The 24,249-nt window shown below is 38.3% G+C and overlaps 3 protein-coding genes across 4 annotated transcripts; 2 read left to right on the forward strand and 1 right to left on the reverse strand.

The window, feature by feature from the left end:
- Positions 1 to 415: 415 nt before the first annotated feature.
- On the reverse strand, positions 416 to 8,999 carry baxa (BCL2 associated X, apoptosis regulator a). Its single transcript, XM_016293460.1, has 7 exons — positions 8,902 to 8,999; positions 6,506 to 6,554; positions 6,258 to 6,416; positions 5,996 to 6,131; positions 5,804 to 5,908; positions 2,036 to 2,150; positions 416 to 1,848 (listed from the first exon to the last, which is right to left on the reverse strand). The coding sequence occupies exons 1-6, from the start codon at positions 8,930 to 8,932 to the stop codon at positions 2,052 to 2,054; spliced, it is 579 nt and encodes a 192-aa protein (XP_016148946.1). The 5' UTR covers positions 8,933 to 8,999; the 3' UTR covers positions 416 to 1,848; positions 2,036 to 2,051.
- Positions 9,000 to 11,356: 2,357 nt separating this feature from the next.
- Positions 11,357 to 13,507, forward strand: rps11 (ribosomal protein S11). Its single transcript, XM_016293328.1, has 5 exons — positions 11,357 to 11,454; positions 12,252 to 12,386; positions 12,576 to 12,651; positions 12,872 to 13,001; positions 13,316 to 13,507. The coding sequence occupies exons 1-5, from the start codon at positions 11,440 to 11,442 to the stop codon at positions 13,437 to 13,439; spliced, it is 480 nt and encodes a 159-aa protein (XP_016148814.1). The 5' UTR covers positions 11,357 to 11,439; the 3' UTR covers positions 13,440 to 13,507.
- Positions 13,508 to 14,434: 927 nt separating this feature from the next.
- On the forward strand, positions 14,435 to 23,924 carry hrob (homologous recombination factor with OB-fold). 2 transcript variants are annotated; one of them, XM_016293461.1, is made up of 10 exons: positions 14,435 to 14,645; positions 14,742 to 14,795; positions 15,027 to 15,947; positions 16,180 to 16,263; positions 17,176 to 17,316; positions 17,765 to 17,873; positions 19,673 to 19,758; positions 20,004 to 20,123; positions 20,369 to 20,576; positions 23,669 to 23,924. In XM_016293461.1, the coding sequence occupies exons 1-10, from the start codon at positions 14,634 to 14,636 to the stop codon at positions 23,725 to 23,727; spliced, it is 1,794 nt and encodes a 597-aa protein (XP_016148947.1). In that variant the 5' UTR covers positions 14,435 to 14,633; the 3' UTR covers positions 23,728 to 23,924. The 2 variants fall into 2 exon arrangements, with proteins under 2 accessions (XP_016148947.1, XP_016148948.1); XM_016293462.1 differs by having other exon boundaries at positions 17,179 to 17,316.
- The last annotated feature ends 325 nt before the right edge of the window (positions 23,925 to 24,249 follow it).

Consider the following 24,249-nt stretch of genomic DNA (forward strand, 5'->3'; position numbering starts at 1 on the left):
AAATCGGAAGTTTGAACAAAAAGCTGAATTCGTTTCTCGTGATTTTAAAGACGTTTTCATCTAAAAGCTGATGCTTAAATGCTTCCAATTAGTTTTTCAGACAACTGATTTTCCAGACAATGAGAGAATTTTTGAAAGCATGAATTGGTCAGTAAAGGAAAACCGGCTATCAAGTGTCTAGCATACATGTGAACTTCTTTAAAACTGTTAGAACCATCCCAGGATGCATCTAATGAAGCTGTCTAAAAGAAACCCAGATGAAGCTGAGCTACTTAAAGATATAGTTTTTAACATTTACTACATAATACCTGTATGTTCATTTCCTAGTTTTGATCCTTTACTGTTATTTTAAAATGTGACAATTTTAGAGTAACTCTTTCTCTACCAAAATCAAAACACACACACCACACATTTATATTGAAATCCATAAAAACAATTTATTGTTTCATTTTACGGCTTACAAAACAAACTCATGGGCTCACACAGCAGACAGACTGCCTTAGGGTGCACAATTTTATACCAGTTTGCAAAGATGTTGAAAAAGATGGAAAAAGTGGTGGCTAATATCATAAAAAGGCCAAGGCACTGTCAACGAAAGAACCAAAAATAAAAGAATATGAAACTACCCAAACAACCAAAAGATAAAGAAACAGGTATATATAAAAAAGAACAATTGCATGTAAAAGTGGGATTGTGGGTCTGCCTAACCATCTTAAAAATACAGTAATGAGAAGACCTTGCTGAGAGGACAAGCTCAACTAATGGGCCTGCAAGACCGAATGTTTGCACCAGCTCAAGCCAAGCGAACTGCTTTTCGTCAAAGAATCTGCACCTGCATCTGAAGTCTTTGGATTGTCGAATCCAAAAGGAATTTGAAAAGGAAAATATTTGGTTCTGTAAAAAACACGATCATCATGGCTCAGAGAAGTTCACTGCATTTAAGAGTCACTAGTATTGTCTATTCCTGTCGTAGGAGGGGCTCGCTGACAAAGACACGCCCACATACCAGAACCAGAGTGCTGATTGGTTGGCTGCACTTCTCAAATTCGGTTGCAAACATTTCATGAACTCTTAAGAGGCTAAACCTTCAAGTACAATCAACTTTACAGACATTGTGTAGCCCCTACCGTGAAGAACTAGAGGAGACAGTGGAAAAAAAGAGGAGGAGGATGAGGAAGAGATAGGAAATTAAAATATCAGCAGAATACAGTCTGAGCCCATTCCTACTCTTTCAGATGACAGTGCGCTAAAAAAAGACAGATACAATTATGCTTTTATCATAATAATAATAATATAGCCTATTAATAATAATAATTCTATTTATAAGCTATTATAACTATTTACCGCATGTAATTTTGACAGTAGGACAAAAAAATAAAAATAACATAATATGAGAACTTAACTTAATATGAGAAATTTCTGCATTGAGACAATTTCAACAGATTAAATCAAATACCAATACAGTCCTGTATACAACCTAGACACCCATAAGCCCAAACTAAAAATAAATAGCTAAAATCAAGCCTAAACCTGAACTCTTACGCATTAATCTCTGATTTTCAGTGCAAATGTTATCAAGGTTTAAAGTTGTAGATGAGAAAGAGCACAAGCTCAGAAGTAACAAGAGTGGCTCGAGACATCTGCATCATGCTTGACTCTCACTCTTTCCTCCTCCTCCTCCTCTCTCTCTCTCTTTTGATTAGTTGAGGCCGTTTTCAACTCTCTTTGTCTTTTTCTCTGTATCTCTACTCCAGATCCCTTCCTCTTCCCCCTCATCTTTTCTGTTCTCTTTTGCTGGTCTGTTTCACTCGGTTCGTTGTCTCAACTCTTTCTTCTCTTGCTCTCCACCTTCCTACTCCTCCTCCTCTCTCTCTCTCTTTTGATTAGTTGAGGCCGTTTTCAACTCTCTTATTTGTCTTTTTCTCTGTATCTCTACTCCAGATCCCTTCCTCTTCCCCCTCATCTTTTCTGTTCTCTTTTGCTGGTCTGTTTCACTCGGTTCGTTGTCTCAACTCTTTCTTCTCTTGCTCTCCACCTTCCTGCCAGTCTTTTCACATTTTGCGGATCACCACTACTGTGGTGAGCACCCCGGCCAGGAAAACACCAATAGTCTGCCATGTCGGAGTTCCGAAATAGGAGCGGATTCCCTCCTGTGGGAGAAAAAAGGGCAAATTTGACCACATATTTAGCTTTAATAAAAATAAATCAATTAAAATAAACTAAAATCAACAAAATGCTACAATGGGATAGTTGACACAAAAATTTAAATTACCCCAAGATTTATTTTTGAAAAATAATTATACTTAAAACTTTATAAACTGTAATCGCTAGCTTCTGCTACCTGTCATACACATGTTCACGGTGTTCCAGGGAATGATGTAGGCAAAGTCGTGGCCTAATAGAGAGTCGGACTCGTAACCCAAAGGTTGCGGGTTCGAGTCTCGTACCAGCAGGGATTGTTGGGGGGGGAGTGAATGTACAGTGCTCTCTCCATCTTCAATACCAGGACTGAGGTGCCCTTGAGCAAGGCACCGAACCCCCAACTGCTCTCCGGGCGTCGCAGCATAAATGGCTGCCCACTGCTCCGGGTGTGTGTTCACGGTGTGTGTGTGCACTTTGGATGCACTAATTCCGAGTATGGGATAAATGCAGAGCACTAATTCAGAGTATGGGTCACCATACTTGGCCACATGTCACGTCACTCACTCAAAGCGTAAGCTCCAATGAGAAGTGACAAACACGGAAGCGCAGAGGAGAGAGCAAAACAAAACACCGGTCGTCAATTAGAAGTACAAAATGACGAGGATTTGTAAGGAGACTGCTTTTCATTTGATGTAAACAAAACTCTGTTTTCGTGAAATTAGCATATTCTCACCGGAGCTTACGCTACACCTACGTCATCCACTGGAATGCCTCTCTTTCGTGAACCCACGTACAACAGTTAACAGAAGCTAGAGATTATAGTTTATAAAGTTTTAAATATGAATCTTTTTTTCTTATACATCGCTTTACTTCAAAAGGCCTTCGTTAACCCCCTGGAGCCGTGTGGAGAACTTTTATGATGGATGGATGCACTTTTTTGACCTTCAAAATCTTGACCTCAATTCTCTGCCAATATAAAGCTTGGAAGAGCCAGGACATTTTTTTTTTATATAACTTCGACTGTATTTGTCTGAAAGAATAAAGTCGGGTATCATGGGGTAATTTACATTTTCAGGTGAACTATCCCTTTAATAATATTTGATCAAAAAGTACTAGGTTCAATGACATTTCTGATTGTTTCCACGATAAAGAAAAAATATTTTAAATAGAAGAAAAAAAAAAAACTGCTTTCATGTTGTTGTTGTTTTCCCCTCAAGAATGCTTTACATATTTTATTCAAATTAGGGATGTAAATTTTCGATCATTTCCATGATCGATCGTCGTTTAAATTATACTTTTATATGTTTGGTTGACTGTATTTTATTTTGATAATGAACAGACTGCGAAGTAAGTTTGAATTGCTAGAATATGTGGGGTGTGTACGCGCAAGGCGCCAGCGCGATCGAACAGCTGAAACATAAAAAAACTACATTTTTTGAAGTAGGCATAAGATATAATCCGCAAAAGTGTTTACTTTTATTTTTGCACACTCACAATAAAAACAAGATTTGTGCTTTTGCAAAATAAAGCAAACAAACAGAATGCGCGTTGTCATCCTTTCCTTTCCGTGAACTTGTTTATGGAGCGCCGCGCCACACTTCTGTTTTAAATCTGTTAGCTTAATTATTTAAGTCAGATATATTTCGCTTTTTTTTTGTAATGAAAACAAATTGTTATTTTAGGTCTATTACTTACATAGGCTATACATTTTCCTTAAAGCATCCCATCTTGTCCCAGGGCTTGAAAACCTGTGCCCTAGGCTAGTTAGGTCCTACAGAAACTTGTGAACGATGCTCTTAGTTGTGGCATCACCGTTTAGTGACAATTGAATGCTCCGGGAAAACGTATTGTCAATGTCGGCCACAGCGCATCCAGCAATTATTTATTTACAAATTATAAGCTCTGATTATGAAAAGTGTGGTATAAAAGCTTTGTTTATTAGAGGAATAATTGGTTAGCTGGAAAATCTTACATCGCGACCATGCTTTTGGATGCCGTTCGAGCCCATATAGCCTACATTCACGCGGCTTTGTTCTTGGTCACGAATTTCCACAAATTCAATAATATTTAGGCATTGTTTCTTTTCCTAAATCCTCACCGTCTAACCCTCTAATTTCGCAGGTTTATTTTATTGTCATTCACTTTTTATCACCGTTTTCGCATCTCTTACTTTCAAATATGAAAGAATTATCTGGGGAAATGACTGTTACTACATTTCTATTGCATTCCATGTTGAAGAACTTTGTGTTGTTTCTATTTTAATGTACTTTTGAAGTTTAAATCCCATTAAAAGCTTAAATTGTAATTATGAATGAATGATCATGCATTTATATACCGTCACCGTCACTCACAGCCGCTCGCATGTGTTTTGCGCATGAGCCGCACGCAGCCCAAAATTAAACGGTTTAATCGACCATCGATAGCTTTAATCGATTGCATCTCTTATCGACAATTAATCGATCATCGATTAATCGTTGCCATCCCTAATTCAAATGGTTTAAAAGTTTCTCTTAAAGGGATAGTAACGCCTTTATTCAACAATTCGTCTCCTCCGCTTCCCCCTACAGCGCCATTTTGGAGAGTATCACATATGTAAACAACGTATGCAGTTCTGTGTCACCAGCAGCATACACGGATAAGCGGTTTACGTTGTTTACGCTTTGATCTGAATGTAAACAACATATACGCGTACACACGTTGTATACGTTGTTTACGTATGTGATACTCTCCAAAATGGCGCTATAGGGAGGAGACGAATTGTCGAACAGAGTCATTTTTTTTGTTTTCTTTGTGCACAAAATGCATTCTCGTAGCTTCGCAAAATTACGGGTTGAACCACTGATGTCACATGGATTATTTTAACAATTTCCTTGCTATGTTTCTGAGCCTTGATCGTGTATGGATCCTTGCTGTCTATGGAGCGTCAGAAAGCTCTCGGATTTCATAAAAAAACCATCTTAATTTGTATTCCGAAGATTTGGAACGACATGAGGGTGAGTAATTAATGACAGAATTTTTGGCTGAACTATCCCTTTAATGAGTCATGTGGTACAGAAAAATAAATCACGAATTGATGTTAGTGTACACACATTAGTCATTATTTAAAAAGAAATTCATATATTTTTAATGCTACTTTTTTTTTTTTTTAACTAATACCATGGATTATTAATTTAAGAAATTTAATTAGATTTCAATTTGTCTTTTTTGCTGACATAATTATTATGCTGACATAAACATTAGTCAATAATTGCATAGCCAAACAATACAACCAAATCCTTTGATGAATAGAAAGAAGAACAGCATTTATTTGAAATGTAATCTTTCGTAACATTGTAAATGTCTTTACTGTCACTTTCAATCAATTTTACATGTCCTTGCTGAATAAAAGCGTAAATGTCTTTAAAAATATATGATCTATGTATGACTTTATAATTTCATAATGTATGACTTTTGAACGGTATTCTATGTCTATAGTACAGCCGAGATATTCTGCTTCACATTCACAAGTTCACATAAGTTAAATTGTTGCATTTTGTTTATCGCGATATCAGTGGATTTGGTTAAGTTCATTGTGGCCCGTGTTAAAATATCACATCGACACCCGATGTTTCACATGATTTTAAGGAAGTCACTGTGTAAGGAATTCACTGTCAAGACTTACCCATCCACCCTGTTCCCTGATCCAGTTAATAACGTGTTCCTGAATGTAGGACATAGTCCAGCTTATGATGGTTCTTATGATGTCAGGAATCCTGGTTATAATAGCCTAGGAATACAAGAATAAGAAAGACAAATATTTAAAACATCAAAACAATGCATTTCGATATGAGACTGAGCTTATGTAGGTCTTCACCTTGATGACAAGCCGACACGCAAAGTAGAAAAGCGCCACCACTCTGCCCCAGTTGAACTTCCCATCGGAGAAGATCTCACGGGCCACTTTCATGAAGACTTCTTGAGTTGGTTGAAGAGTGGAGTTATTTAACATACTAGATCAAAATGACAATGGAGAGGTATGGATAAGTTACAGCACACTGCCATCCAGTGAGCATTTCTGAGCACAGCAGGAGACTCTGTACATAGAGACAGTCGAGATGTTTTCTGCAATCCATTACCTTTGCAGCTGCACATTTCCATCCAGTTCATCTCCAATCTGCTGCAAACACTGTGCAAGACGTTTATGGCTGGGGTCGCACAGCTCAACACCACCCAGCTGACTTCGGGTTAATTCAGCTTCACTGTCTCCATGGCGACGAACTCGTTCATAGACGAAGCTGTGAGAGATGGGACGAGATGACCGAGGTAATGAACAAAAACAAACAAACACAGAGAACATGTGAAGAAGAGATAAGATGATACTCACTTATTGAGAAGTGCAGCTCCCAAGGCAATTATCTGGTCATTGCCAATGCCTTCAAATATTGGAAATAATAATAATAATTAAAAACAATACAAAATCAGGAGGAAAGCCACTTAGAGTAAACGAAATGGATTTAAAATATATTCTGCATAAAAAACAAAAGTACAAATGTCAATACACAGGTCTAACAACGCCATTGTGACCTTAAAAGGGAACCGATAAGCATCTGACAGTGGAATCATTCCATATTGTTTGTGACATGACTCAGCAGTGTATGTATAATTCAGCACACATTTGGTTTCAGTTTCCAGGTGAGTAAAGTTGATGTAAAGAAACTAATATGCATGAGCTGTCTAATGGAGAAAGAGACTCGCGCAAGCTAAATCCCTCAAGTACGCATCATAAATAACTCATTTTAAGTATCAGTTCACAAATTTAAATATTCAAATAAAACAAAAGAATTTAAATCTTCACTTGACATGAACACAATACATACAAGCTGTCGTAAAACTAGTGAGCCTAGACAGTGTTTTGAGCATTACAGAATACAGATACCTAGAAAAAAGCAAGCATCTTGGAAACTAAATCCATTTTAAGTCTTATTTAAATATTTAACTAATTTGACTTATTTTACATTTAAATTGCATGAAACACTAGTTGAAATATTCTTGAAATTTTGTGACTTTTTATCATTTAGGGTCATAAATGCGCATGAAACGTTTCTATAGATAGATGTGTTTTGTAAAGGCTGTACAAATATTGTGTCTGTGATGGTGTTCACCAAAATTCAAAACTACTGTCTTGGAAAGTATTCATGTAAACACAGCCAGTTATGTCTTGAGTGAATGTAAACAGTTTTGGAGCTGCTTCCGTGTACAACAGTGACCGCAAGCTAGATTCAAGTGATTATTAAGTTTTGAATATGGTTATTTTTCTTACAAAAACACATCGATTCACTACAGGAGGCCTTTGTTCACCCCCCGGAGCCGTGTGAGACACTTTTTTATTATGGATGGATGCGCTTTATTTGACTTCTTTTGGACTGATGCACTGCTACGCCCGCTGACTGCCATTAAACAGCTTGGAAGATCAAAGACAATTTTTAATATAACTCTGACTGGATTCGTCTGAAAGAAGAAAGTCACATACACCTAGGATGCCTTGAGGGTGAGTAGCCTAATCCATGGGCTAATTTTAATTTTTGGGTGAACTAACCCTTTAATACACACACACACACACACACATACACACATACATACATACATACATACATATATATATATAAATTTGACCCCATAATACAGGGGTGTCCAAACTCAGTCCTGGAGGGCAGAGTTACAGAGTTTAGCTCCAACTTGCCTCAACACACCTGCCTGGAAGTTTCCAACATGCCTAATAAGACCTTGATTAGCTGGTTCAGGTGTGTATAACTGGGATCGGAGCTAAACTCAGCAGGACAGTGACCCTCCAGGAGCAGGAGCAGGAGCAGACACCCCTGCCATAATACAAATGGAGGGCCTATTTTATTAATACAGCAGCAGGATTTGAAATAAAAAGTTCATCCAAAAATGAACAATTCTGTCATCATTCACTCACCTTCATGTCAGTTTAAACCTGTATGCGATGTTAGGCAGACTGACAGCCTTTTGGTGGCCATTCACGTTCATTATATGGAAGACGATGCAATGAAAGTGAATAGTGTCTGAGGCTGTTACACTGCCTAACATCTCTTTTAGTGTCCCACATAACAAAGACAGTGATACCGGTTGGGAACAACACATGATTAAGCAACAAAGGTGACCTTTTTTTGTGAACTATACCTTTAAATCGACAGCAACCCGTCTCGAGAGCTGTACATGGCCAGCTATAGCTGTGATGAGCGTTTACTCCCCCTCCTAACAGATCAGCACTGAAATGATGAGGTCACCTCTTCTGGAAATCAACAACATCGCGGTATCGGGGCATGTGAGCACAGCCAACACAAGCGCACAGAGGCGGTGGCTCAAAAATAGCGTGCTGCCTAACAAGACCGCATCATAGGCGCGTCCTGAACAATTCGACCGTTTGGAACGCGCCTGAGACGCTCGTGAAAACAAAAGTATGTTGTTTGGGTAGACGGCTCACTTTGGGATACAGCCCAAGAAGACTGTGGTTTGTTTGGTTAGCTCGTGTGATTATCGTGGGTCTGTGCGCCGGTGTGATCGGTATGTGTACAGACATGTTTTCAGACAGACAGCGGTGTTGTGACAGTGAACGGCACTGAGCAAACTCCCAGTTGACATGATAAATACTATTCTAATACACGTTAAAGCGTCGGTCTACGTACTCTGTCGGGCATCTGAGTTACGAGTCGGGAAAACAGGCGAACATCATCATTTGAACGTGAAAGCGGCACTTACCCGTATCGCCTCCACCCGACGGCGCTGCCATATTAGCTTGAAAATAAGTGAAAACTCTTCCGCTGCGTGACGTCAATGTTTGGACAGGAAGGAAGTCGCTCGCGAGTCTGCTGCGGCACATTTCAAATAATAATAATGGGGATTTAGAGGAAACGTTCTTGACATGTTATAAAGATCTCATTATTATGTTACAAGCTAGCAGAACAGCGTCTGCACCAAATTGCATATCTTGCTCAGTTTGGGCTTCAGAATATAGTCTTGAAAAAGTGTTTTTCCTCTTCGAGTATGAGTTCAATATTCTCTTTATATCACACTATATGAGTCAAGATCAGGCCCTTTCTTTCAGAACATGCTTCACAACTGCTTGTTCAAACTCTTGTTCTGTCCAGGCTGGACTATTGCAATGCTCTCTTGGCAGGTCTTCCAGCCACTTCTATCAAACCTCTACAACTAATCCAGAACGCAGCTGCAAGATTAATCTTTAATGAGCCGAAAATAACGCATGTCACACCTCTGTTTATCAATTTGCACTGGCTACCAGTAGCTGCTCGCATTAAATTCAAGGCATTAATGTTTGCCTACAAAACCACCACTGGCTCTGCACCCCTTTACCTAAATTCATTACTTCAGAGTTATGTGCCCTCTAGAAGCTTGCATTCTGCAAGTGAACAGCGTATTATTGTGCCATCTCAAAGAGGCACAAAATCACTTTCACTGACTTTTTCATTAACTGTTCCTTCCTGGTGGAATGACCTGCCCAACTCAATCCCAGCAGCTGAGTCCTTAACCATCTTCAAGAAACGTGTATAATATATATATATAATATAATATAAACTTGTGTGTATAATATATATATATATATACACCTTGCTACGTGTACTGCGTTAGGCTAACCGAGACTTGTCATTTGCACTTATATATTGCTGCTCTTTTGTTAGTTTTGACTGTTTTTATTGTCCTCATTTGTAAGTCGCTTTTGAATAAAAGTTTCTGCTAAATGTAAATGAGTCATAAAAGCATTAAGTATCACATAAAACACACACATATACAAACTTTTTATTACATTAAAAAAATTGTCTAAAGGTTCAATAAACTTCCGTTATTATTATTATTCTTACTAATCAAATACTAGTAGTCTGCTTATTCCTGTTGCTACTTATCAGCAAGTAATTATGTTACTGGTTATCTTTACTCTATCTGTGTAGAATCCCATTGAAGATTACATTTAATGTTTCTTTCAGCCTTTCAGAGCATACTTTTACTGAATTTAAATTATGCCCAAACATAGGTTATGATATTTATAATAAATTTGAACCTAAACAAACTGTTTTTATTTACATCATGGTAAAAGACAGTGTTGGGAAGGTTACTTTGGAAATGTAATAGGTTACAGATTACAAGTTACCCTATCTGAAATGAAAGTAGTGTAATTTCAATTATTTTATTAAAGTAATGTAACTGATTACATTTGATTACTTTTCTTAATGTCTAATGTTTTCAACTGTTAATCGTTTTCAGACATGTAAACCAGGCGGGGTTAACCTTACAGTAGTACTCAACACTGATTACTGTCACTTTCGAAATCCTTCATCAATTTAATTTTAAAGCACGGCCACCACAAAATCAGACTTACTTTCAGATCATTCTGAGGTTAAATACAGATTTTAAATCATAACAAGAAATAGTTTAGTAGCTATGATGACACTGTTTTTGAAATGCTCTCTCTGCATATACACAAATAGGAAATAAAACAATTATCGAATAAGCATGTGTCCGATTCTGTGTCCTAAACTCCTGAAACATTGGTGTCTCGTATTTTAGAGCAGTCAATACAATTCATGAAAGAAATCAAATGCATTTGTATGTGGGTGTGGGTGAAAAATTCAGATGTAACCCCCTTTGTAATCGTTAACATTTTCATAAGTAACTGTAATTTTATCTCAGTAACTGTGACTGATTACAATTACATTTATTTTGTAATTAAATTATGCAACGTTGATTAATTACCTGTTTTATACAGTCTATGTTAATTACATGTAAACTAGTTACTTATCCCAACACTGGTAAAGAAATATGAGAGATTACAGAATTCAGTACCTTCTCAACACTGAAATAAGACGGTAACCAACCACACGACGCACACAGTGTCGTTAAAGTTGTTTAAATGTAAGTAATCAAATAACCACGGATAACGGGTAAGGCTAGATGGCATACAGCAAAAGCTACTGGGCATGCGCACATCAATATAGCGTACCTTGTCTCACACTGTACAACAATAATGACTATTTTTGCATTATTGTAAGGGGTAGGTGTAGTGTTGGGCTAGGTGTAGACGTTAATAAAACACAATGTAATAGGTAGAAAATTCAATGTATTGTTAGCTTCCTGTTTTTGCTGTATCCCAGGCCTGACAAACCGGGGCTACTGGGACAAACCAGAGCCATAATAACCACCCACAGTGTGTCGTCACGTCCGCGGAAACCGCTCTTCCGTCTGTCTCGCGCATGTGTAGTCCTCTTTACGACTCGGCTGGCGAAGATGGCGGACATACAGGTATGCGAGTCTGAACGGCGTGGTCGTGAAAACCCGTTTGGTTTGACGTTAAACTTAAGCTCAAAGCCACAAATTCTGGTAGATAAGCGGCAAAGAAACCACCATGGATGCAGTCATGGCGAAATGGACCACACTGGAGACTCGAATATGTGTTTTCCGTCTCCGGTTAACGGGTAGGAAGCGTTGATGAACGGGAAGGCGAGCGGCCTTGCCTTAGCCGACCAGCAGAAAGTGATTTTATTTAAACATGTAACCGTTTATTTGGCTTAAAGTTGTGATATAAATAAAATGGCTGTATTTTATCTGTTGAGTCTGTCTTATTGAGTGGTAAAATAGCCGAATTTGTCTGCAAGGCATGGATAGCACATGGATGTCATCCAGAAGGAATAGTCTTCCTCTAAAAAGAGCTGTAAAGATGCCGTCTATGTAGTTATCTCTATAACATTTGTAGAGCCTTTTTTTGTGGATTTGTACACGTGGGCGGTGAGCTGCAAATGATGTTTTTTCTCACGATGGTCTTCCTAGACTCCAAGAGAGCTCTGAGGATACTGCCTTTGGCAATGCTGATGCAGCATAAAATCCCTGGAGTGTTTTGAAATAGCTTTTTAATTGGGAAAACATTGGCTCTGAAAGTTCTTCAGGTTTGGTGTAGGTGAGGATATACTAATAGTCCAAGATGTCCAATGGAAACCTTGATCAGACTTGTGTTCTGTAACTTTATATAAATGTTACTCCAGCACATGCATTAGTTTGTCAGGAATATGACTGACTCTGTGCTTGTGGTGGTGTTGTTTCAGAACGAGAGGGCTTATCAGAAGCAGCCCACCATCTTCCAGAACAAGAAGCGGGTTCTGGCTGTTGAAGGAAGTGGCAAAGAGAAGCTCCCACGTTATCACAGAAACGTTGGCTTGGGCTTCAAAACCCCCAGAGAGGTGAGCTTGTGTTTACACGCAAGTGTAACTTCACTTCGCAGATGATGTCTTTTCTCACGATGGTCTTCCTAGACTCCAAGAGAGCTCTGAGGATACTGCCTTTGGCAATGCTGATGCAGTTGATTATGCTAACATTGTGCAACCTCAGTTGAGTTCAAATGACTAAGGTTATTGTGCTTCATTTCACAGGCTATTGCTGGCACTTACATTGATAAGAAGTGCCCCTTCACTGGAAACGTGTCCATCAGAGGCCGGATTCTGTCCGGTAGGTCTATGTAGTTTGCTGGCTAATTGTAGTGTTATCTGGGGTGCAGATGATGTCTTATCTCACGATGGTCTTCTGAACCCTTTGGGTTTTGAGGATAATGCCTAATGGCTTTACTGATGCTTCCCTGTATCTAATTTTGCTGTAGATTAGAAGATTCTGTATGCTGGCCATTGATATACAATGTATGTGAACTTATTTGGCTGTCACCTTTTTCTAGGTGTGGTGACCAAGATGAAGATGCAGAGGACCATCGTCATCAGACGGGACTACTTGCATTACATCCGCAAGTACAACCGTTTTGAGAAGAGGCATAAGAACATGTCTGTCCACCTCTCACCATGCTTCAGGTAAAGTTTCTCCATTGGTGGTTTCTTTTAGGGGCTGAACAATTTTGTAGACCCTTTTTGTGGATTTGAACACATGCTTTAAATGGGCGGTGAGCTGCAAATGATGTTTTTTCTCACGATGGTCTTCCAAGTCTGTCAGGCTCTGACGACACTGCTGTATGGCATCACTGATGCAGCAGATAATGCTTAAAATGTTTCTTTGTCCTCAAGGTGTTTGGGATTATAAGTAGTTTAGTTTGGGAGATATTGTGCATAAGTTCTGATTACTGAAATTTTTTTTTCTTGAATATCACTAATGTTCTCCATTTGTTTAGGGACGTGACCGTAGGCGACATCGTTACAGTTGGAGAATGCCGACCCCTCAGCAAGACAGTGAGGTTCAACGTCCTGAAGGTCACCAAGGCAGCTGGAGCCAAGAAGCAGTTCCAGAAGTTCTAGAACTGTTTTAACAATATGGCACCTCTGTATTGTTTGTGGAAAATAAAATAAAAAATCTGTTTGTTTTTGCAGTTGATTTAGTCTGCAAGTCACTTTTGCACAAGCATCCTGCTCTTATATATCCCTCAACATTTCATATTTTGGATGGCCCCTTTTAACACCTGATTCAAATGACCAGCAAATATATACTAAGTGTTTATAAACATATATACTTATACATATTGTAGTACATCTTTGAATAGGCTTTTTTTATATTGTCCATTCTAATTTAAGTTTTAGTAATCTTTGTCATTTTAAAAAGATTTCTAAGTTTTTTTTTTTTAGTACTGTGACACGTTTCTGTTAACTTATTTCAATGTTCATTAACTTTTCAACTAAGCATTTTTTTGCCTTTTATCTAAAACAATAGCAGTCAACATTAACTTGGTCTGTATCAGCGTGACAGATAAGTGTATGTAGGTTATAAGCTCAGCTTTGTCGTTTCTGTAGTTTTGTAGACTGATGTTTAATTCATTTAATGTTCATGAATAATTTAACTTTGCTAGCCACATAATTTATAGTTTTTATTTTATACTTCCCTGTCGCTATCGAGAGACTCGCTTACACATTTAGAAATATCTGCATATCCTCACATATGAGTGCTTTACGTGGTAAAATCCATTAAGCTTTATCGGCAGCAGCTACTGTAATAAAAGGCAGATACAATTTGAACTGGGTGAGGTAGAAAATAGATGCTATTTGCTTAGTTTGCATAATAGGACTAGGTGTTATGATCCCAATATTCAGCACCATTTAGCCGTTAACCATTTAGTATTAGGTGCTATTAGCAAAAAGTGTAAATTAAAGTAATATCTTAATCGCCTTTGCCTATAGTCTCGACTAAATTAAAGACTCTTTTTCCCCTCGGCACACTATACTGTACCATTACCCCAAACTCAAACTCAGACACATCCAGCAGATGGCGCTGCGTCACTCACTAGTGCTGAGCGCGGCGACGTTACGTAACACGTCACGCACGCCGTGCGCGTTGAACGTGGCGGCGCGAAGGTGTAAAAATCGGAGTTTATGCGATCTATGTTCGGTGTTTTTCAATGTCTGCATATCAAACGAGAACGACACTTTCAACTGATAGTTGCTTACATTAACGGTCGATGCTTGTCGCGTTATATATCTGCTCTTATTTACTGAACAGACATGACAGCCACGGTAAGCTATATACAAACAGCTAGCTAATTTGTTAACTAACAACTATGTAAACTGATTATTATTAATGATGGTGATATTTATTGTTTGTTGATACAGGCTTGTAGTAAATGGAAGGGCTTGTTCACCGTTGGAGAGGAGTTTGATGATGAGGTTTGGAATGTAGCTTACTTAAAGTTTTAAAATGCATTTTAAAGCCTGTTAGTATAGTTGAGTAACGCCACTTGCACGTTAACTGTACGCTTTATAATGTGCTTCGAAATAATATGTCGGACTATAACTTATATTTCGGTGTGTTCTGCCTTTTAGAAGTTTTATTTACATATGACAACTCACGCACACCTTTGCTTGGTTATCATGTCATTCATAATTTTTCATCTGTAGGATTTGCTTGAAGCTGATTGGACGCGTCCATCAGAGCATGCATCTTCTGTAGCACCCTCATCTGAATCCTCGCTTGTACAGCAGAGCTCTGTTAGCTGGTCATCAGGCCCTGGGAAAAATACCTCTGAATCTGGTTCTGTTCAGACTCCTCGTACCCCAGCATGTGGCACTATCAGTGCCCTACCAGATCTCTCTATGCCTTGCCATCAGTCAATCTCTGCCTCCATTTCTTCTCTCAGAGCGCCGGTGTCATCCCTGCAACCTTTCTCTAACCCAATAAACCCTCCACCCCCAGCATCTCTTAGAGTCCCGCAGAGAGACCTCCCTCCTCAGGATGACTTTGACGACTGGGATGTGGATCTGGAGGAACTGGATAGCATTCCTCAGATGGTTTCTGAGCCACAAAATAATCCAGCTGCACCCCTGGACAACATTTCACCTGCTAAACGCATGAGGCCGTCAGCACCACAAGTGTCTTCTCATGGGAGCTTCAGCGCTACCTCCTCAGTGTCAATTACACGGCCCTTAGTCAACACCTCATTCGTGTCCACCATCCAAGGCCCCATGTATCCATCTACTCCTTTGCGGAATGCAGATCACATGCATGGTCCCGCTACACCAGCCTCGCGATTCCCCAGAGCTGTGACTCCCAGGCCTCCATTAGTGTCGCCTCAGTGCCAGAGGGGCGCTTCGACACCGAGGACCCCCCTGCAGCCCCGAGGGTCTCTTTTCCACTCTGTGTCTTCTACTACTGAGTCCTCTTCCACATTTACGCCTCGTGCTCTCAACACGCCTGTCCTGACCAATCACCTGGTCCAGCTGGTGTCTGCAGCCAATAAGACACCTCAGAGACCACAGAGCCGCATGATGCCAGCCAAAGCACGTCGTTTTCCTGGCCCGGCAGGAGCACTACCACTGCAGGTCATCCAAGCGCTATTTTAGCTTATTATTGTTAATGTTACACAATATGTACAGCTCCGAACTGTTATTTAATGTACTGCAAGGCTGTTTCTCTTTATTACCTGTTGTTGATGTTTATTATTGTTCTGTACCCTGCAATCTGGAAGTTTCCACAGCTTTCAAATGACTTGACTAATGGTATTTCTGATTTATTTTCACTTGCATGGTTTAATTTCTGTTTGTTGTCTTGTAGGCAAGTGGACAGAGTCTTGATGACATTGTTGTGGCAGTTCCTCAGACGCCTGCACATGGAGCTGTTGCTCGGCTAAGAAGTGATGTATGTAAATTGTGCTAAACTAAAAATCATTTTTTGTAGTTGGAAAAAAATATATAACTGTTAGATTAAAAAGGGCTTAAGAAACGTAAACAAAAATTAGAAATGTTGTCTTGCCAACTAGATGAAATAACTCTGGAGCTCTCTGGAGTTTTAGGGGAGGCGTGGCTTTGCAGAGTGATTTGAAGGGAGGGTGGGGATCTTGTTTTCAAGGCTAGTTTGCTATCACTAGCCTTTCCGAAATCGCCTACGCTACCTTTATATTACTATAACTACTGTACAAGTGAAATAAAAATAAATTGAAGCTAAAAATACATAAAAATGATAAAAGCATATAACAGAATGACTAAAACCTAAACTAAAATTAAAGTGAAAACCATGTATAAAAATTTAAAAGCTATTTCAATATGTAAATATAAAATAGTATATAAATAGTACTGAAATAAAATGCATTCCCAATGTAAGGAGAACCAAATTTATATAAATAAACATTACTTAAAAGTGAAGTATTAATGTTTGCACCTGTTGTGGCTGATTTAAAAAATTAAATTAAATCAGTCATTTTAAATGCTACAGGTGAATTTTTATGCATCACACCATTATAAAATGGATATTTATTTAAATATTTTCTAAGTATTATATTTAGTAGTGTTATTAAATTGGTTAGTGTTAAATGATGGCACGCTCAATATGTAAAAATGGGAAAAATGTGCATCAACAATTATTAAATATCCAATCTCAGCTGATACCAAAATGTGAAAAATCTGATGTGGTATCAAAATATTGTGAATCCTTTTCTTTTTCTTTTTTTTTTTTTACACTTTTTGCAGTTGTGTGGAATCGCTCACAGGTCCACTTTCTCTCACACATACTCAAAAACTTGCAGTCATCAGAAATGGTGTCCATTTTTCACAGCAGGTTTCCAGCTCTCAGATGAGTGAGGAAGAGGAGTTCAGCAGGGGTCCGTGGGCAGTGATGAAGACTGAGATGGGATTGGACGAGAAGAACCCTTCTTGCTTTCTGCACACTTACAGTGTTGTCATGGTACTCCGCAAGGTGAGCTTATTTGATTGTTTGTGCTAAAAATATTGTTAAGGATAGAACTTTGTTAGTCTGCAGATTTCTTCGTTTTTATCCAGATTTGTACAATAAATATTTGTATTTCTTTTATTTACGCCTAAAGTGGAAGTCCATGGCTATAGTCAGTACAAATGAGGAGTCTTGGCTCCCCAAATGATTAACACAAACATAATCACTGTTGTCATCAGTCACCTTAAAGTGATTATTAATGTAATTTTAATGTGTTTTGCCCAGTGTGTCATAACGATCCTCTGCTAATGGTACACGTGTGTTAAATATTCATTAGGCTGACAAATGCTGATTAGCTTTTCACTTGATTCATTACCAATGGCTTTGAGGCTGTGCTGTAACTTATGCTTTTTCTTTTCTCTTATTCTCTTGTTTTTCTTTGGTGCTTATTTGTGACATCGCTTTCTCACTCCAGGCTGCTCTCAGGCAGCTAGCTAAGAATAAGGTCCCTAATATGGCTGTCGTCTTGAAGAGTATCACACACACACATGCAGATGCGAAGGCCGTCTTCAGAGATCCCACAGGTACTAATAATTAGGGCATATACACCACCAGGCAGTGACTAAACAAAATGAAAACTATATTTTAGCTGCTTCAAAGTCACCACCATTTTGCTCTTTTTCTCTCTTTTCACTCTTTTTCTCATCCAACTTCATGAGGCTAGGGTGCTTTTTAAACCATTTATTTAGCACTTTATGCTGTAATAACTGTAGTAATATATACTACCGTTCAAACGTTTGGGATCGGTAAGATTTTTTAATATTTTTTACAGAAGATTCTTCTGCTCATCAAGGCTGTATTTATTTGATCAAAAACAAGTTATTTTGTGAAATATTATTGCAATTTAAAATAAGTTTCTATTTGAATATACTTTAAAATATAATTTATTCCTGTGATGGCAAAGCTGAATTTTCAGCATCATTACTCCAGTCTTCAGTCACGTTATCCTTCAGAAATCATTCTAATATGCTGCTTTATTATCAATGTTGGAAACAGTTGTGCTGCTTCATGTTTTTAGGAACCTGTGATACTTTTTTCAGCATTATTTTATGAAAATATTAAAAAAAAAACAGCATTCAAAATGGAAATCTTGTGTTACAATATACACTACCGTTCAAAATTTTGGAATCAGTCAATTTATTTTTTTTATTTTTTATTTTTTTTAAGTATTCTACAGATGTATCTGTGCACAGAAAAAAGTAATAATAATAATTAATTAATTAATTATGATAATTTTATTTAATTAATAATTTATGGATTTAGCAGACACTTTTATCCAAAGCGACTTGCAGTGCATTCAGGCTATAAATTTTTTACCAGTATGTAAAAAAAAAATAAAAACACAGCTGATAACAAATCAGCATATTAGAATGATTTCTGAAGGATCATGTGACACTGAAGACTGGAGTAATGATGCTGAAAATTCAGCTTTGCCATCACAGGAATAAATTATATTTTAAAGTGTATTAAAACAGAAAACCAATATTAGAAATTGAAATAATATATCACAATATTAATTTTCTTTTTCTGTATTTTTGATCAAATAAATACAGCCTTGATGAGCACAAGAGACTCCATTAAAAAAACATGAAAAATCTTACTGATCCCAAACTTTTGAGTATATATATATATATTAGTGCTGTCAATCGATTTAAAAAAAAAATTAACTAATCGCACATTATTTTTTGAAAAAATCGCCTTAAGCATTTTGTTGCTTAAGTATTTAGAAAATGTTTCTCCATTGTGGTATGGGTCACCATATTTATCCCATACTCACTCACTCACTCACTCACTCACTCACTCACTCACTCACACACACACACACACACACACCATACTCTCTCACTCCCTCACTCACTCACTCACTCACTCACTCACACACACACACACACACACACACACACACACACACACACACACACACACACGTCTGGTTTGCTATCCTTGTGGGGACTCTCCATAGGCGTAATGGTTTTTATACTGTACAGACCATATATTCTATTGCCCTACACCAACCCTACCCCTTAACAGGAAATTGTGCATTTTTAGATTTTCAAAAAACTTCATTTTGTGTGATTTATTAGCTTGTTTACCCGTGGGGACCTCAATTTAGGTCCCCACAATGACACGAGTCCCCATGAGTCTGTGTGTATTCAGGTTTAAGTCCCCACCAGAACAGAAAAACAGGTACACGCACACAATCACAGTGACTGTGAAATCAGGAGGTCACTGACTGAGCTGGTGTTCTTGGTCTGATTGCACTCTTATTTTCAGAAGTCTTTTTTGACTTCTCTTTTTCTGTTTTTTCTTTTGCCCTGTGAAGGTGAGATGCAGGGCACGGTTCATCGTCGCCTGGTAGAGGAAAGACTGGGAGAGCTCAAGACAGGAGCTGTGTTACTACTCAAACAAGTAACTATATTTCAGACCTCATTATAGACTATCACAGGAAATAATATACACTTTAGATTACTCCGTGCCATGGCTTAACAGATGGCTCATGCAGAGCTGTGGTGCTTATGTGGGCATAACAAGATAGTCCTTAAATATATTTACAGATCCAGATCCTTCACTCTTCTCTATGATTCCCAGCCCTCTACTTTGTTTCTATTGAATAATGAGGCAAGAAGTCCACATAATTCTCATTACTTTTAAAGGTGGGTGTGTTTTCACCATCACACCGAAATCACTACCTAAACGTCACACCCAATAACCTTCTCAGGATATACCCACCTGATGGGGTCTTCCACAACTCCCAGCCATCTCACTCTCCACTGGTTAGTCACCTTTTGTTCTCCAGTTTCTTTTTTACTTTTCTGTAGTTTTTATTTTCTAAAGCCTTTCTTCAGGTGTTTAATGAGCCTGATATGGTGGCCTCCAGCATTTTGCTTGTTTGTCTGTGAATTACCTGTCCTCAGGAGATGCTTTCTTTCCAAAATATTCCTTAAATAATTTGTGGTGTTGTCTTTTTGTTTTTTTTGTTTTGTGTTCATTCCACCCTGGTTGTTGCATGCACATGCAGGAGCTTACATTGCGTAGTGAATCCACAAGGTCTGCAGGGGGCCCGGTGTCTCTGATGGAGCTCCACTTTGATGACGAAGACGACAGTGAAAATGTGTTCCTCAGTGAAATTCGGCCTCCTGATGGTTTAGATGCTGCAGCTGTCTCTAATGAGCTCTGTCAAGCACCTACAGTGTCCGGACCAACAGGAGACACAGCATGGGACACAGGTGTGTATGTTGGAGTATCATCAGTTAAGCAATATCACACAAGCAAGTGTGCTGTTTTAGTCTCAAAGCGATGTACTGGCCAAAAGCTGGTGTGGAACGGAGTATGTGAGTGGACTGACAGATTTCTTTTTCTTGCTCTAAGGTTGTATGTTTGGTTCGGTCCAAAAAATAAAATGTTACAGTTAGTCCTGGTTCGCTTGGCGTTCTCACTGTTGTGTTTCACAACAAACCTAAAGATACAAAGCAAAAGACAAATAGATATGATCACAAACTGATTGGACAGTGTTTATGACATATTTTGCAAACTGGCAGCAGGAACTCCCTAACATCACATCATTATTTTGGTTCATTTTGATATCTTATGTTCCTTTTCTGTTCATAGCCCGTATTGTTCAACCTGCACCAGTGTTGATTTGGAAGTGGACCGAGACCCCCTGAAAAGATTGGTCTCTGTCCGATTGTTTAGTGCGCACCAAAGTTTGAATGGCAGCATTCACACTTATTTAAACTAACCACACCAGAGTTAGTTTTAATTGAACCAAACCTGCCAAGTGTAAACACCCTAAGTGTTCTGTATATACTCGTTGCTTCATGTATTCCATTCCCACTGCCAAGCAAAACCTGCTCTGGGGTTTGTTTCCCATACAGCAACATGATTTGCTACCTAACCATCATAGTATGATGCATAATTGGAGAAAATAACTAGCTATTCACATGGATGTTCCAACATCATTTGAGCCATGTTGGTTTAACAATATTGGACATCACTTACGGGTGGTGGAGTATTTGAGAATCAATTTGAGAATGTCCGATTATTATAGTTTGTTTGCTATGCTTCTATTTGACCACAGGTGAGAAAGAGAGAGAGAGTTTCAAACAATCTTTTCAAAAAAGAGTTGCAATGCTGTTTGCAAATGTTCATTGGAATATGATTTCGATGGAACTTGAGACCATAGTTGCCTAATCGTGTTTTTGGGACAACTTCTACACTCATATACTCTGGTCTGGCCTGGAACAGAAAAAAAATAGACATAATGGGCCTCATTTATCAATCTAACGTAGAAACGAGTGCAGATCCGTGCGCACAAATCAACTTACGACAGAGTTCACGTGTGATTCATGAAACATTCGTATGCTGCCAATCTCATCGTAGGAATGATCGCGCGTTGATAAATGTGGCGGCAGAAAACAATCGTCATTTGAATATCATGCCCCTAAAAACACCCTGGTTTAGAAGCCTCGCCCCTAGAGTTTACGACACGCAGAAACGAAACCCGGCCAAAAAGAGGAAGTAATCTCGTCAAAGAGAAATTGATCTTACTCCAAAAATACCTGTTAACCTTGTAATTGCAAACTATTAGGCTACATTAATTTATGTAATTTATATGTATATTAAAATACTCGTAAATATAAACAGCCTATTTAGTTCCCTTCACTCTACAACAAATATTTTAAATTTAACGGTATTCAGAACAGAACAAGAATGAAAAATAAATAGTTATAAAATTATATATTCAACTATAAAATAAATCTAATTGGGCTATAGTGGCATTCATTATAAACAGCATACAAATGTAAAGCAAAACTGAAACCGCATTGGGCTCACAAGCCTGTCTCATACCACAAGAATCCAAACGTTTCCATGTTTGCCATATTTGTAACATTTGTTTGCATAACTATTATTTATTATGTAGCCTAAACATATGCTTCACTCATGTTCTAATATCCGTGTAAAATCCTTCACATGCGCAAAAATGTTTGTTTGGGCACTGCACGGTGATTTTACAGCGGACCTTTTTTAAAATAATCAGTGTAACTTTTAGGCCTATGTTTGGTTGACTGCATTTTAGTTTTATGATGAATAGCTGAAATGTCAGGCAATGGTAGAACTAATGTTGTTTGTGTGTGCGTGAGGCGCCCGTGTGATCAGATGGATTTAATCAAATAAAGACGCGCCTTTTTCCCCCCCCCCCCCCCCCAAAAATACAGACATTCTAATTTTACTGGATAATGATCGTCTAATGAGCTTCATTTGACGGTCAGGAAAATAAAAATGAACAAAATGCTGTCATTCTAGAATTCTCCACCATAATAACTACGCTGCGCGCAAGTTCAGGTAACTCAAAAACTTGCGTACACGAGCTGAGACCAGACGTGAGATTTCATCGTAGCCACCGCTCACGTCCATATTGATAAATTTCAAGTTTTGCGTTGAAACGACCGTACGCCCAATTTTCTGTCGTACGTTCGTTTCGTAAATGAGGCCCAATGACCGTACTCCTGAAGTGCCACTTGACCATTTAAAATAGAGAACCAGAACGAACCGTTTTATAGTTTCATGAACCGCATCATTTGCATGTTAAAAGCATCAGGTATGAAGTTAGAAAAACCTTTGTTGAAATAGATCTAGGCAAGGCTAAATGGATACTTTTGCCCATTTGCCCAGACCCATTTGAATTTGGCACAAAATTGTTACAAACAATTTTCTGACCCCTAAATGACTCGATTCTTAAGCTAATTTAAACCATATTTAACTGATTTGATGTACTAAACTGCACCGAGGAAGAAAACAAGAAGGGTCACACAAAGCGGTAATAATAAGAAAGCTTCTAAATCTACATTAGTATCCTTACAAAACTTGACCATGGGTTTACTGTAGTATCTATAACCTTAGAACCTTAGGCTCTGTCAGGCCTAGAAGGAGCTGATGTGATTTATAAATCAGCCAACATTTTGAGCGTATCATGATTTGTGATAAATGTTTGCTTATCGCACACCCCTAAGCTGGATTCTTTTACATTCATGAATTTATTTATTTTTTTTTTAACATCGCTTGCGCTTTATTTGAGATTTTCAGATAAGAATAATGCAATTATCCTAATGGCTTTTATCAGACAATTCACTAGACTCTATTAAATTTCAACAAGTAATCATTTGTGTTCCAGACAGTGGGTGGTATGCTGTGCTAAATTAATCTGTTCAAATGGGAAAGAAAAATGTAGCTTTTTAATTTTCAGATGCTTTGGTGTTTTTTGAATTGTGAAGAGTGTGCATTTAAGTATTAACCTGTGTTTGTGAATGTTTCTTTTAAGATGACCTTGATGAGCTGCTCGGGGAGTTACCTGTGGATGCATATGACGGATTACATTAATCACAAGGCCACTTTAAATACAAAGTATAGTTGTAGAGCCTGTCTCATATTAATACATATTATCACCATACACACTAATGAACAAGCAACACCTGCTACCCAGAATACTTTTTAGTTTTTGTGTAAACCTTTGTAAATATGTACGTGAATCACTTGTCTCATGCATAGATTGAAAGAATAAATACCCGATGAGACCCATAAATGATGTTCACTTATTGAGTCTTGCTGACAAATGCCACATGCTTTTGTAGCTAGTCTTAGATGGGTTGAAGAAACATGTCTGTACACATCAATGTTAATTTCATGCTGAAATTAACCAGTAATCTGATGTGGGGTTTTTTGGCAAGCTTTCCTTGTGAATTTAAATCAGCCAATAAGGCTACAGTTTGCCAGCTGGATTCCCCCTTAAAGGACTCAAATGGCATAATTAGTCATTTTTGATGCACTAGCAGAGTGGCTGGCATAATGGGGTTTGTTCAAGCTGTTTAAAAGCTTTTCCATGTCTTTCCGCAAGACGTCTTG

This window comes from Sinocyclocheilus grahami, unplaced genomic scaffold (assembly GCF_001515645.1).
Source record: "Sinocyclocheilus grahami isolate Dianchi unplaced genomic scaffold, SAMN03320097.WGS_v1.1 scaffold302.1, whole genome shotgun sequence".
Classification (NCBI taxonomy): Eukaryota; Metazoa; Chordata; class Actinopteri; order Cypriniformes; family Cyprinidae; genus Sinocyclocheilus; species Sinocyclocheilus grahami.

What these genes read in the sequence shown, in the direction of transcription:
- hrob (XM_016293461.1), top strand. An exon ending in AGCCATCTCACTCTCCACTG is followed by an intron (nt 20,124 to 20,368) that starts GTTAGTCACCTT and finishes ATGCACATGCAG; the next exon opens with GAGCTTACATTGCGTAGTGA. An exon ending in AGACACAGCATGGGACACAG is followed by an intron (nt 20,577 to 23,668) that starts GTGTGTATGTTG and finishes GTTTCTTTTAAG; the next exon opens with ATGACCTTGATGAGCTGCTC.
- rps11 (XM_016293328.1), top strand. An exon ending in GCTTCAAAACCCCCAGAGAG is followed by an intron (nt 12,387 to 12,575) that starts GTGAGCTTGTGT and finishes TTCATTTCACAG; the next exon opens with GCTATTGCTGGCACTTACAT. An exon ending in CACCTCTCACCATGCTTCAG is followed by an intron (nt 13,002 to 13,315) that starts GTAAAGTTTCTC and finishes CCATTTGTTTAG; the next exon opens with GGACGTGACCGTAGGCGACA.
- baxa (XM_016293460.1), bottom strand. Translation starts at nt 8,932, where the DNA reads ATGGCAGCGCCGTCGGGTGGAGGCGATACGG. An exon ending in GTCGGGTGGAGGCGATACGG is followed by an intron (nt 6,555 to 8,901) that starts GTAAGTGCCGCT and finishes CAATATTTGAAG; the next exon opens with GCATTGGCAATGACCAGATA. An exon ending in CGTGTCGGCTTGTCATCAAG is followed by an intron (nt 5,909 to 5,995) that starts GTGAAGACCTAC and finishes TTGTATTCCTAG; the next exon opens with GCTATTATAACCAGGATTCC.